Genomic DNA, 15,000 nt, shown 5'->3' on the forward strand with positions numbered 1-15,000 from the left:
TAGTTGGAAAAGAAGCATGCTATTAGCCGGGAAAATAGCTCAGTGGGGAAATGAAAAAAGGAAATAAACCACAAGAGAAGTTTAAGATCAATAACAATATTAAAATAATCTTTCATATATAAGTTATAAAAACTTCAAAATATCAACAGAAAGAGAAATAAGATAGAATAGTGTGCCTGAGTGAACCCTCAGCAAGAGAACTCTACTCATAGACAGTGGAAGACCATGGTACAGAGGCTATGGCTCTACCAAAGACTAGAGAACACTTATTTGATTTTGGAATGTCATTTTCCTAGAGGAGCTGCCTACCATAACTAGAAATCTCTTCTACCCTTACCAGGAAAATAGTAACCACTGAACATTTACAGCGCAGTAGGTAACCACTTGGACGATGAAGAATCCCAGAGTTGTTATGTTTTCTGAGACTCAATCAGATATTATATAAGAAATATAGTAAAGTGTGTGTATGTGTGTGTGTTTGTGTCTGTGCATATGCATTTCTCGGTATATAGAAGTAATTGGCCAGTATTACTATTTCGTATTATTTCACAGATATGGCGTCTTTGCTCCACCAGACAACCAACCCGGCATTCTAAGGGTAAATGGAAGCTGGACTGGTGTTATTAGTTTACTTCAGAAGGGGGAAGTAGACATGACGTTCATGATTACGAATAGTGATAAGAGCTATCCGATCATTGACCTCGCCAGGCTAGTGCCGTCAGACGCTGTTGTTATTGTCACGCTGAAACCACGGTCACTGCCACAATACTTTCTTATAGTACGACCATTTACAGGTATTTCGGTGCATTTGAATGTATTGGGTTTTTCCTCTCTCTCTCTCTCTCTCTCTCTCTCTCTCTCTCTCTCTCTCTCTCTCTCTCTCTCTCTCTCTCTCTCTCTCTCTCTCTCTCTCATGTATACACAGACATGTTTATATTGTTTGTGTGTGTACATCCATATTTATTTTATATGTTTATGTTTTACCTCCATAATTTCATATATATATGTACACATTTATGAAATAATAGCGAGTTAGACGAAGGATAAATTGATGCTTGGCTTCTCTTATCTCCTTTAATCAGTCGATGTTTGGATGTATATAGCAACCAGCATCCTGATCTGGGCGTTATTCTACTGGTTCTTACAAAAGCTGAGATCAGAAACGGTGGGCGGAGAAAGGGTCACTTTCAACTGGTCCATCTTCCATAGTTTTGCCGTGTTTCTGGAAGATCCTCCGCCTAGCATTCCAACACATACCGTTGGACAGGTGAGATTCACTTTTTGTTTTCAGTTGTTTCACAAACATATGAGGCAGGTGTGCATGCGAGCCGTTAGGAAGTGACTGAGAGACGAGTCGAATGCAGCTAACTTTATTTGGATGGAGCATGAGTATATATACAACCCGTTCCAGTTAAGAATGGCACAAAAATTAAGACATAATGATTAAAGAACATACTGGCATAAACAGGTTATCTATGTAAGTGATAACGACAATATACAAAAAAGAGAAATACCATTACAGTGTACGAGAGAGTGTGATGCACGTGTGGTACATGGCTTCCTCCCAAAAAAGATATTTATTTGAAATAAGGCACCCTGCTCTAGAGAAGTGTACTGTAAGTAGGTCATATGGCAGAAGATATACAGGGTTTAAGTGATCAATGTGGACCAAGTCTTCTTTGCCACGCATGTTGAGGAGGAATTCTGTCAGTTTACGACATATCATGAGGAAAGGGTCGGTGTAAGAGGGCATTAACGTTGCCTTGATTGAGTCGTTGCGCAGGAAAACGTGCGTTGCTGAATCCAGATCTCTTGGTATGTGTTGCTTAGCTGGGGGCTTTTATGTTTGGCGGCAAGGAGTAACTTTTCTTATAATATGACATAGACGCTGGAGATTGTTGGAGGAGGTTGTAGATGAAAAAAATTCGGCAGGGACGACTAAGGGGTCGCCATACACCATTTCAGCTGCCGAAAAATCAAGTTAGTCTTTAGGAGTGGTCCTTAGTCCCAGGAGGACCCGGGAAGCTTGGTAAACCTGTTGGAGTCCTTGCAGCGGGACATCAAAGCTGCTTTGAGGGTACGGTGAAGATGTTCAACCATACCGTTGGCAGCAGGGTTGTATGCGGTTGTCTGATGAAAGGTGATACCCAGAGGTTTTTCTAATGATGTCATCAATTGAGACGTGAAAATGGAACCCCTGACGAAAGTAATATGCTCTGGGTTACCAAATCTTTCTATCCTTCCTGAGAATAAGGCAGATGTAAATGAGGTGGATGATACAGTTTTCATGGGAATGGCTAGAGGCTAACGAGTGGAACAGTCGAGGACAGTAAACAGGTAATGATGTCCTTATGATATGGGTAGGGGATCTATAACATCGATGTAAATATGGGAAAAGCTGCCCTGAGGTTAAGGAAAGGTGCCCAATCCTGATTCCATGTGTCGATGTATTTTTTAGGTTTGGCATGAAGTGCAGACGGGGATCAAATCCTTAGCATCACTAGTAATGCCATGCCAAATGAACTTTGTCTTTAGTAGCTGTGCAGTAGAAAGACACAATGGATGTGAAAGGCCATGAAGGAAATCAAATACCTGTTGGCCCATGTGAGAAGGTATCCGTAGTCTAGGTGTACCTGTAGTGAGGTAACAGAGAAGTGTGCCATTGAAGTCGTCGAGAGGGACGTCCCCCAAGAGATGGATGTGCAGGATATCCTACATGCTTGATTCTCTGGATCTTTTCATTGGGCTTCTACCAAGGCTCTTTAATTCAATCCCAAGTGAATGGCAACCAATGTGTTTCTTGACAGGGCATCGGCAACAGGCTTCATTTTCTCAGGGACGGGCTGTAGGGTACAATTGTATTCAGCCACAGTGGAGAGATGTCGGTGTTGGCGGGCGAACCAGGCATTGGAGAGTGTAGATGTTATCCGGAGGCATTTGGTCAGTGTGAATGATGAAGAGCGTAAATACCAAGGGGTGGCGAAAGTGACGGATTTTCAAATGCACTCCCACCCATTCTTAGTCGAAGTACAGTAGCTGGACCCTGCCTTGGACAGTTTTCTACTGAAGAAGGCCAATGGGTGGGGCGGGCTGTTGGGCAACTGCTCATAGACTGTCCCAATAGTAACACGCTGGCATCGGTGAATAGGAGAGGTGCATGTGACACGGGAAAAGTGAGAACTGCAAGCGTTGATAGGGTATTCTTTGCATTGCATAAGGCAGCTTCTTTAGGGGAACCCCACTTCAGGTCTTTTGGTTTGCCTTTGAGGGATAAGTAGAGTGTGGTAAGAATGGTGGCAATGGCTGGCAGGAAACGGTGATTATAGTTGATCATGCTTAAGGATTTTTTTCAGTGCTTTGACAGTTGAGGGCGTGGGGAAGTTCTGAACGGCTGCTACCTTCTCAGGGAGGGGGTGGACTCCTTGATGAGTGATGTGGTGCCCTAAAAACGAATCTTCTTTGGCACCAAAGGTACACTTGTCTTACCAGACTACAAGGCTTTTCTGTTGTAGGCGGTCAAGCACGATGCGTAGATGACATAGGTGTTCCTCTTCTAGGAGGAGAACACAAGTATGTAATCCACGTAACATACACGGAAAGGGAGGTCCCCTAAGATGCCTTCCATGAGATGTTGAAAAGTGGCTCTAGCATTACGAAGTCCCAAACAGGAATAATTGGAGGTGTATATACTAATGGGGGTGGTGATGGCATTCTTGGGGATGTCTTCTGGGTTTATGGGCACCTGATAATACCCTTTCAGTGTGGAGGATTTATTTTTACTTTATTTTTATTTTTTTGTTTTTGCCAAATCCAGAGAGAGAGAGAGAGAGAGAGAGAGAGAGAGAGAGAGAGAGAGAGAGAGAGAGAGAGAGAGAGAGAGAGAGAGAGAGAATTTCATTTGCTTTAGTTTTTCTAGATCGCGCGAGAGTGTGTGTGTGTTTGAGTGTGTGTTTGAGTGTGTGTTTGAGTGTGTGTTTGAGTGTGTGTTTGAGTGTTTGGTTGTGTGTTTGTGTGACTGCGGTGTGCGCCGAAGAGCAAGTGGTAGTTAGAGAACGATCGTTTGTGGTGAGAAAGACTGTTGGTACAAATGAGATTGTTTGTTTACATTTTTTTAGTTAGGTTACGACAGTGGTGAATGTTTCGGAGCGAATGCTTTTTTATTTGACTGCAGCTTAAGGCAGTTGTGTGAGTGCTGGATAACTATTTATATATTTTCGACCAGCGTGGAAGTGTTTTTTGATTTTCAAAGTAAGTACAGTTTTGTTTATCTTTGCTTGTCGTGATTGTGAATGATAGGAACAATTTATTATTTATCTTTGATTATAGTGCGATAGTTCAGTTAGCTAGAAGTGTTCGTAAGTGTTTTTCTTTTTTATTTTGGCAGGCTGCGATTCCTCCTTTGGAGAGACCCAAGTTTTTTGAAAGTGGATGTATTGTTGATGACTTGGCTTGTATTACGATTTTGTTTGGACTGCTCATTTGATTGATCAACTGTTGACGACCTGGCCTGTTTATTACAATTAAGATTTAGGATGATGATGATGATGATATCGACGACGATGACACCCATGACCCCGAGGAGTTAAGTCCGTTATGGAAATTGAAAACAATCTTCGGGTTTCATATAGTGGTGTTGTGCCATAAAAGACAGTTGGCTTGTGTGTATAGACAGTGTTGGTGTCTATAAAATATATATAAACATATTTATTTGGGTGTTGGTGTGCGGGTGATTTAAGTTTTGTTAGGGGTTTCGTTGATTATTTGAATGGTGGTTATTATATATTTAGTGTGAAGTTTATGATTAGTTGTAAGTGTGATTATTATTTTGATTGTGAATGGTTCCATGTTAAGTATTGTGGTATTAGGAAATATAGTTTTAAGGGTATGTTTTGTTTTGTTTGTCCTTTTGTCCAAGAGTCCAGTTGATAAAGTAAGGGGAAAGTTTGTGTTGTGGGACCATTGTCAGTAGGTGTGATTCAGGGTGTGGGGCTTGTTTTTTTTAACATCCCGCCACATTATTTTGGCGCCCGAACAGGGACTGCTGAGGCGGGACTGATAGCTGGACTCTTGGACTAAGGACTGATAGGATAAGATATTAGATATAAGGTTGATGAAAAATGGAAGAGCAGAACAAGTTACTGAAGGAGGAATTGCGGCTGAGTAAGGAGCGTGAGGAGAGGTTGCTAATAGAGAATGAGAGGTTGAACTGGGAGAATGCGGCGATGCAGAAGGAGCTTAGGGAGTTAAAGGGGACAGTAGAGAGAGTGGAAGAATGTGTTGAGATGAGGATGCGAGAGAATGAAGAACGAATGGAGAAACGAATGGAAGATATGATGGGGCAAGTCATGGGGATGATGAAAACTATAATGGGTGAAGGTGCAGTCGGAGGAGTGTCCTCAGCTTCGGGTAATGGGTTGGTAGTGGAAGAGAAGGTTAAGGTAGGTGATAATGGGAAAGGAAGTGATAGTGATAGTAGTAATAGTGATGGTGATATTGAAGATAAGGGAATTAGGCATAGTAAGGATGAACAGAAAGGTGAGAGGAAAGATGAAAGGAAAGGTAAAAGTGATGTGAAGAAAGGGAAGAAAAAGTATCAGGCTGATAGCAAGGACGATCGTGAATGGGTGAAAGTGGTAAGTAAGAAAAAGGGTAAGAAAGGAATGGTTAAGGATAGGAATTTAAGTGTGGAAGTGGATTCATTATATTCGAATGAGGAAGAAGGTAACAAGGGAGTAGACAGTGATGATAGCAGTGAGAATGAACGTGATGTGTGTAAGACTGTGTTTATGAGAGAGGTACCTCGGTGTGAAAGGTTCAATGAGCATAGCAGTAGGGATGTAAATGATTTTTTCAAGGAGTATGAGAGGTATTGTCAGGATAAGTATGGTGATAGTAAAAGAGTTTGGGCTAGGGAGTTAGGAGAATATTTGACTGGGTATTTGTTGACGATGTATGGAGTGATAATGAGTGTAGGGGACGTTGATTATGAAAGTGTGAAAACGAGAATAATTGAGCAGGTAAAACGTATGAAAGGGAGTGTTAAGTATAAGCGTAAGAATGATTTTGATGAGGCAAGGATGAATGCAGGAGAAGCTATATCAATGTACGTATGTAGGTTGGAAACGTTAGCTAGGAAGAAGTATGGGGATGAAGGCATAAATGAGAATAAGGAGTTAATGAGGAAGTTTTTGGCAACAGTACCTGAGAATGTGTGTGAATTTATTAATTTGAAACGCAAAGAGAAAATGAGGTGGACGCAAGAGAGATTGACATGGGATGATATACTAGAGATAGTTGAGGATTATGAGTTAGATAGGTGCATGAAAGAAAGTAAATCTGTGAGTGTAAGAACTGGAATGGAAGAAAGTGTAATAGAATTTGGTAGTTATAAGGACGCAATTTTGAGAGGACCAATGAGGGTAGCTGATAATGTAGTAGATAGGAGTGTTAGGGCGAGTAATGTGGGAATACCTGTAAGGACAAATGAAGGGTTTAGGCAAGGGAATCAGGTTTGGAGGGATAGGAGTGCTAGTGCGCCGCAAGATAGGTCAGGTAGTTGTATCCGTGAAGAGAAGTGTTATAGATGTGGGAAAGTAGGACATAAGAAGAATGAATGTAGATGGGCTCTTGGTGCTTGTTTTGGATGTGGTGAGGTAGGGCATAGAATTAGCGAGTGCACGAAAGAGAAAGGGGTAAAATGTTATCGGTGTGGTATGACAGGGCACATAGCGAGTGGATGTCGGAGTAATCGTACAAATGTGATTTGCGGTAATTGTGGTAAGGATGGGCATTATGCTAGAATGTGCAAGGAGCCACGGGGTAAGTGTACTGAATGTGGTGCAGATGGGCATGTAGCTAAGGTATGTAGGAAGAAGGGAGTAAATCAGCCAGGATGTTCGGGAAACTAGAGTGTGAGAGGGTTCAGCTGGGTGAGTCCTCCTGTGTGTGTGGAAGGAATAGGATCAATGTTTGTGAGAAAGGGATGAGTAATTGGTTGGAAATGAGCAAGTATGAACCGAGTATGCATGAGAAATTAGGACTGGAAAATAAACAATTAGTGTTAGTTGAATATAGGAAAAAGAGGCGTTTGAAAGTTTTAAGTGGGGAGAAAGTGCAAGGGAAATTTATAGGTATAGGTAAGAATACGAATAAGTATGACAAGGGTGTAAATGTGCAAGTGTGTATGGAAGATAAATGTGTTAATACAGATGAATCATGGCTGAGTATGAATGATACCTATAGTGTGTGTGGCTTTTCCTTAGGTGATGTAAAAGAAAGGATGACGAATGCGAGAGTGAGAGATAGGAGAATGATTAGTAGTATGAATGAATCTTTTACTAAAGTTGAGAATGTTTTTGATGAAATGGATGAACTGTTTACAGAAATGAGTGTAATTATAGGGCCAGATGAGAACGAGGTAGATATGATTGTACATGATATATTAGATGATAGGGATTTAGATAGGAATAGTGTTAATGTAGCGAATGATTGTGATAAGGAAGAAGTGAATGAGAGAGTATATGGAGGCCCAGTTACTCGGAGTAGAGGTCCCGTTCCCGACTGCGACTGGGTTATGAAAAAAATAATGTAAGTGTTGTGTGAGAAGGATTTGGCAAAGTAAGGGGGGAGGAATGTGGAGGATTTATTTTTACTTTATTTTTATTTTTTTGTTTTTGCCAAATCCAGAGAGAGAGAGAGAGAGAGAGAGAGAGAGAGAGAGAGAGAGAGAGAGAGAGAGAGAGAGAGAGAGAGAGAGAGAGAGAGAGAGAGAGAATTTCATTTGCTTTAGTTTTTCTAGATCGCGCGAGAGTGTGTGTGTGTTTGAGTGTGTGTTTGAGTGTGTGTTTGAGTGTGTGTTTGAGTGTTTGGTTGTGTGTTTGTGTGACTGCGGTGTGCGCCGAAGAGCAAGTGGTAGTTAGAGAACGATCGTTTGTGGTGAGAAAGACTGTTGGTACAAATGAGATTGTTTGTTTACATTTTTTTAGTTAGGTTACGACAGTGGTGAATGTTTCGGAGCGAATGCTTTTTTATTTGACTGCAGCTTAAGGCAGTTGTGTGAGTGCTGGATAACTATTTATATATTTTCGACCAGCGTGGAAGTGTTTTTTGATTTTCAAAGTAAGTACAGTTTTGTTTATCTTTGCTTGTCGTGATTGTGAATGATAGGAACAATTTATTATTTATCTTTGATTATAGTGCGATAGTTCAGTTAGCTAGAAGTGTTCGTAAGTGTTTTTCTTTTTTATTTTGGCAGGCTGCGATTCCTCCTTTGGAGAGACCCAAGTTTTTTGAAAGTGGATGTATTGTTGATGACTTGGCTTGTATTACGATTTTGTTTGGACTGCTCATTTGATTGATCAACTGTTGACGACCTGGCCTGTTTATTACAATTAAGATTTAGGATGATGATGATGATGATATCGACGACGATGACACCCATGACCCCGAGGAGTTAAGTCCGTTATGGAAATTGAAAACAATCTTCGGGTTTCATATAGTGGTGTTGTGCCATAAAAGACAGTTGGCTTGTGTGTATAGACAGTGTTGGTGTCTATAAAATATATATAAACATATTTATTTGGGTGTTGGTGTGCGGGTGATTTAAGTTTTGTTAGGGGTTTCGTTGATTATTTGAATGGTGGTTATTATATATTTAGTGTGAAGTTTATGATTAGTTGTAAGTGTGATTATTATTTTGATTGTGAATGGTTCCATGTTAAGTATTGTGGTATTAGGAAATATAGTTTTAAGGGTATGTTTTGTTTTGTTTGTCCTTTTGTCCAAGAGTCCAGTTGATAAAGTAAGGGGAAAGTTTGTGTTGTGGGACCATTGTCAGTAGGTGTGATTCAGGGTGTGGGGCTTGTTTTTTTTAACATCCCGCCACATCAGGAGGTCGACCGTGGAGGAAACCTTTGCTTTGTGCAAATAGGAGGTCATGTTGGCAATGTTTGGGAGGTAGTAGTGATCCGGTTCTGTCTGCATGTTCAGGCGCCTGTAAACCCCACAGGGATGCAGAGAGCCATCTTTCTTCAGGATGATGTGTAAGGGTGACAACCATGGGCTTGAGGCCTTTTGCTAAAGGCCCTTTTCTTACATTTCCCCGAACATTTGTTGCAAAAAGGTCGGTTGATAGACGTTTGGGGCCCTGTCATTTTGATATGGTAAGAGATACCATGGTTTGCAAGGAACGTCGGCGTCTGACGAAGTTCTGGACAGAAAACTTCTGGGTACGACGTGGGGAGGTGGCGTAGGCCTCTGTGGGTGCGCTGATATGGAGAGTGAGGGCTTAAGGTGTGGATTGGAGAGGTGTCCGGGATTATGAATCGGAATTGACTAACTGACGGTGAGAGACATCAACCAGGAGTTGAAAATGTGAGAGGACGTCCGCACTAAGGATTGGCAATGTGACGTCAGCCATGAGAAACTTTCAATCATATTTGGCGCTTCCAAACAATAATGTGAGGGTTTCATAACCGTGTTTGGGTATCACAAATCCGTTGGCAGCTACCAGGCGGATGTCGGCAGACTTAGACTGATTATGTCGTGTCCTGGAGACTAGTCTTGGTAGAAGAGTGGAAAGCACCTGTGTCTACCAAAAATCATACGCCCGCACCTGCATCATGTAAAAAGAAAAGATTAATGATAAGGGAGGCCAGGGCCACAAACGATGGCCTACCTACACGTTTTTGGGGCACTGACAACCAATCGCACATTTCTCTACAGCAGCCCTGAATATGGAGTAGCAGTAGCATACTTCCAGCTGATGGGCGTCAGTAAGTGGCTGGAGAGGTTGTTGTTTGGTGCATAAGCAAGGCACGTCGCAGTGAGCGTGTGTATCCTACCGCATTCATGTCAGCTTTGGTCGATGTGGAGATGTTGATGGAGCTCTGGAAGGTGGTGAAATGGCTGTCCATAAGGGCACCGACTTTGGTCATTAGGTCTTTCAGGGGCATTATATCGACATCGAGCATGGCAGCATGGTCACGTTTAGTTAGGTGCTATACCCAAAGAGCACAAATTAGATTCACTTCACGAGGAGAGCCGTCTGTGGCAGGTTGCAGGAGAGCGATATTGGTCATTTACCTGAGGGCGAGTGAAGCCTTTTGATCCCAACGGTTTCACTATGAGGGCTTTGGTGCTTGTCATAGTCATGCCCTTGGTGCGAAACTGGACTTCAGCATGCGGGAACCGTGGAACGACCTCTGCTTGCGAAGGGCAGTAATTTTGTTGAAGCAGTGTGTGCTGAAGATGCACGTTTGGTTGGAAGCATCTTAAAACAGTTAGGAACAGCAATGTGGTGGCAGGCAGGAGGGAGCAGTCACTCAGCTGGTCACCAATGTGCAAGTGAGCAGTTTGGAGGTGACTGAGAGACGAGTTAAATACAACTAACTTTACTCGGATGGAGCATGAGTATATATACAACTCATTCCAGTCAAGAACGGCACAAAAATTCAACCACAATGGTTCAAGAATGCACAAGCATAAACGGGTTATCACTGCGAGGAGAGAGCGATAACGACAATATACAAAAAATAAAAATACCGTTACAGTGTATGAGAGTGTATGATACAAGTGCATTACATATATATGGTATATATATATATATATATATATATATATATATATATATATATATATATATATATATATATATATATATATATATATACATATATATATATACATATATATATATATACATAATATTAATATACTTAGATCAGTTTAATACTAAAATCACTCTTCTTTTGTTCAAAAGATATTACTAGGAGTGTGGCTGATAGCGTGTCTCATCATCATAACATACTTCCGCTCGTCCCTCGTAGCTCTTCTCTCGGTGCAGAGCAAGACGAAACCGATCGACAGTTTCGAGGATTTGATAAGACTCGATCATAAATGGAATTTTGGTCTTTACGACGAAATGCTCGGAGGCCAACCGAAGCTGTACTTCACCAATGAGAAGGATCCTGTCATCAAGGAAATCTATAGGAGATCTGAGGTATGGGTATGAAGTACAGGAGGTCCTTAACTCATAAACTTCAGTAACGTGACTCACTTGCCTAAAATATCTAGCTACTAAACTCAACAAATAGTCCATTTCATCACAAAAAAATATCTATTATGGCAAGTGTCGTTTTGTGTACAGTATTGAATTATATGATACTGTTTTTATTACTATATATCTTTATCTTATTACAGCATATGAACATTTGATACAACATCTGAGATTACGATTACAGTTCTAGATATGAGTAACCTATCTAATGCCACTTGTTCTCCTAGTCTTCCTCTCCTAGAAATTTTCGAATGTTTACTCTCCCACAAAATTTCAATTCCCTATTTTCTCCACAAGATTGAACCATCTCAACACTATCTTTTTCATCATAGCAGATTACGGTTAGCACATATTTCCCTCGAAAATCTTTAATTTACTTATTCATATTTACAATCTACAGTCCATTAGAGTAGGTGCAGGTCTGGAAAAAGTCATGGGAGGAAATAACGCTTTCCTGGTTACAAACAACCATCTCAGTTCCCTATTTTCTCCACAAGATTGAACCATCTCAACACTATCTTTTTCATCATAGCAGATTACCATTAGCACCTATTTCCCTCGAAAATCTTTAATTCACTTATTCATATTTACTATCTACAGTCCATTACAGTAGACGCAGGTCTGGAAAAAGTCATGAGAGAAAATTACGCTTTCCTGGTCACAAACAACCGGAGGAGTTTAGCCATAGCTTTGAACTATATGGACGATCGTGGACAGACTCCGTTCTACGTCAGCCAGAAAAGTTACACCGTCGCTAGTGACTTTGGATGGGGGTTTAGGTAAGATGAAAGTTGTATATTCTAGGCAAGGACAGGCAAAGCAAAACAGGTGGTGGGAGTGCATACTATAGAAAGCATAAGAATGAAATTTGATGGTTAAAATGCATATTGACCAGATTAATTATGACAAATATATATATATATATATATATATATATATATATATATATATATATATATATATATATATATATATAAATATATATGTGTGTATATATATTTATTTATATATATATATATATATATATATATATATATATATATATATATATATATATATATATATATATATATATATATATATATATATGTATATATATAAGTATATATATATATATATATATATATATATATATATATATATATAAATATATATATATATATATATATATATATATATATATATATATCTGCCTCAAAGGATATTTCCTCCAATGATGCAGATATGAAGCGTGAAGTTGGAGGTGATGAATGGGGAAGTATTCATTTAAAAGCTCAAGATAGAGACGACTGGCGAAATCTAACTGAGGCCTCCTTCATCAATAGGCGTAGGAGAAAATTATATATATATATATATATATATATATATATATATATATATATATATATATATATATATATATATATTCAACGAATCTATTCCGTGATATGGAATAGCTTTGCAGAATAAAGAAGATAGAAACTACAACTTAAAAACACTAAATCAGGGATGAAGCCCCATTTTGAAAAAAAAAAATCATAATATTTGTACCTTTTATGCCAGAAAATGTCTTTGTATAGATAAAAAATAACAGTAATTATAAGATGTTCTATATTTATATTAATTGATAGTCAAAATAAACCAATTTTTCTTTCAGGAAAGGATTCCCTAACTTCAGTCGTTTCTCGCAAATGCTGAACAGACTGACTGAAGCTGGCTTGACAGATTTCTGGTTGAAGGACGTCCTGAATTCAGAGTTCAGGAAGATAAGGAGACGAAACAGAGAGACGAGAGATCCTTCAGAAGCCCTGAAATATAGCAAACTCGACCAGGTAAACACAATTGATAAGAGAATAATATGGGTTTATCAGTAATCTTTTTCATTGTGAAGTAATATCAGTTTTATAATTCTTTCACCTTAGGATTTATGAAGTGATACCATTTTCCTAATTTACCTAGTCCATGCCCATGGAATTGAGGAACAAAAGAGAACAGAAGAGTAAAATTGAATACACACACATACACATACATATATGCAAATGCGTACACACACACACAAACATATATATATATATATATATATATATATATATATATATATATATATATATATATATATATATATATATACATACATATGTATATATATATATATATATATATATATATATATATATATATATATATATACACATATATATACACACACACACACACACATATATATATATATATATATATATATATATATATATATATATATATATATATATATATATACACACACACATATATATATACATATATATATATATATATATATTTATATATATACATATATATATATATATATATATATATATATATATATATATATATATATATAAATATATATATATATATATATAAGAATATACTCATATATATATATGTACATATATACATATATATATATATATATATATATATATATATATATATATATATATATATATACATATATATATATATATATATATATATATATATATATATATATATATATATATATATATATATATATATATATATATATATATATATTTTGTCCAACCGATCAGCTATTAGGAAACTTTTCAGAGCTAAAAGGGCACCCCTGAGAGTCAATGCAAATTATTATTATTATTATTATTATTATTATTATTATTATTATTATTATTATTATTATTATTATTATTATTATTATTATTATTATTATTATTATTACTAGCTAAGCTACAACCCTAGTTGGAAAAGCAAGATGCTATAAGCCCATTCTTAATATAAATTGAGTATTATTCCACTTTTCAGGATGAGAATCAGATCACCGTCACCACCAGCCACATGATAGGAGTCTACCTCACAGGGATCATCGGCTTCTTCTTATCTTTCGTGGTCTTTTTAACGGAGATTATTTTTAGGGAATTTCCACTGACGAAGTCAAGTTTTGAAAGATCGCGTCTTCCCGACCAATATTATTGAATCACGAATAAAGTTATTGTTTCTTCAGGATATATTTTGGTTTGAATTATTCCAGTGTTTTAGATAATTCATGAATTAGAGTTGATTCTGGGTTGTATATGGAATTAAATTCTTTATTGATAAATTATGAATTAGTGACACTTACTAGTTTATACTTTTGTAGCTTTGATGTATTTACGTATGAAAAATATTGTATATTTTTTAAGCTATTGTATGAATGAAAAAGTTTTGATATATACTTTTGGTTTGTACTTTATATAAGTGTATAACGAAATTTGAAAAGTCACTGACAATTCAGTGAAATATGATATTCAGAATTTGTTTATCATGTTTATTTCTTATTAATAAAATGATGATGTCTCTACAGTTTGTTCATGTCCCGAGAAGAGAGAATTTCGTGAGATTTCATAAGCTTTTTTTTTATATCGATATCTATCTATCTATCTATCTATCTATCTATCTATATATATATATATATATATATATATATATATATATATATATATATATATATATATATATATACATATATACTATATATATACTATATATATACATATCCTTATATATGCATATGTATGCATATGTGTGTATATATATATATACATATATATATATATATATATATATATATATATATATATATATATATATATATATATATATATATATATATGAACGTATATACATATATCCATATATATACATGTGTATGCATATATACATATGAATATACATACAGAATATATATTCTGTATGTATATTCATATATATATGCATACACATGTATATATATGGATATATGTATATATGTCCATATATATACATATATATATATATATATATATATATATATATATATATATATATATATATATACATATATATATATATATATGTATATATATATGAACATACATACATATATCCATATATATACATGTGTATGCATATATATATGAATA

At 36.9% G+C, this 15,000-nt stretch overlaps 1 protein-coding gene across 1 annotated transcript; it reads left to right on the forward strand.

Annotated features, from left to right (window-relative positions):
• Positions 1-10,179: 10,179 nt before the first annotated feature.
• LOC137653031 (ionotropic receptor 21a-like) lies at positions 10,180-14,065 on the forward strand. Its single transcript, XM_068386423.1, has 5 exons — positions 10,180-10,218; positions 10,760-10,999; positions 11,657-11,835; positions 12,693-12,867; positions 13,865-14,065. Exons 1-5 carry the CDS (start codon positions 10,180-10,182, stop codon positions 14,033-14,035), a joined length of 804 nt encoding a protein of 267 aa, XP_068242524.1. The 3' UTR covers positions 14,036-14,065.
• The last annotated feature ends 935 nt before the right edge of the window (positions 14,066-15,000 follow it).

Source organism: Palaemon carinicauda, chromosome 14, assembly GCF_036898095.1.
Source record: "Palaemon carinicauda isolate YSFRI2023 chromosome 14, ASM3689809v2, whole genome shotgun sequence".
Taxonomy (NCBI): domain Eukaryota; kingdom Metazoa; phylum Arthropoda; class Malacostraca; order Decapoda; family Palaemonidae; genus Palaemon; species Palaemon carinicauda.

What these genes read in the sequence shown, in the direction of transcription:
- LOC137653031 (XM_068386423.1), top strand. Translation starts at nt 10,180, where the DNA reads ATGCGGGAACCGTGGAACGACCTCTGCTTGCGAAGGGCA. An exon ending in ACCTCTGCTTGCGAAGGGCA is followed by an intron (nt 10,219 to 10,759) that starts GTAATTTTGTTG and finishes TTTGTTCAAAAG; the next exon opens with ATATTACTAGGAGTGTGGCT. An exon ending in AAATCTATAGGAGATCTGAG is followed by an intron (nt 11,000 to 11,656) that starts GTATGGGTATGA and finishes TACTATCTACAG; the next exon opens with TCCATTACAGTAGACGCAGG.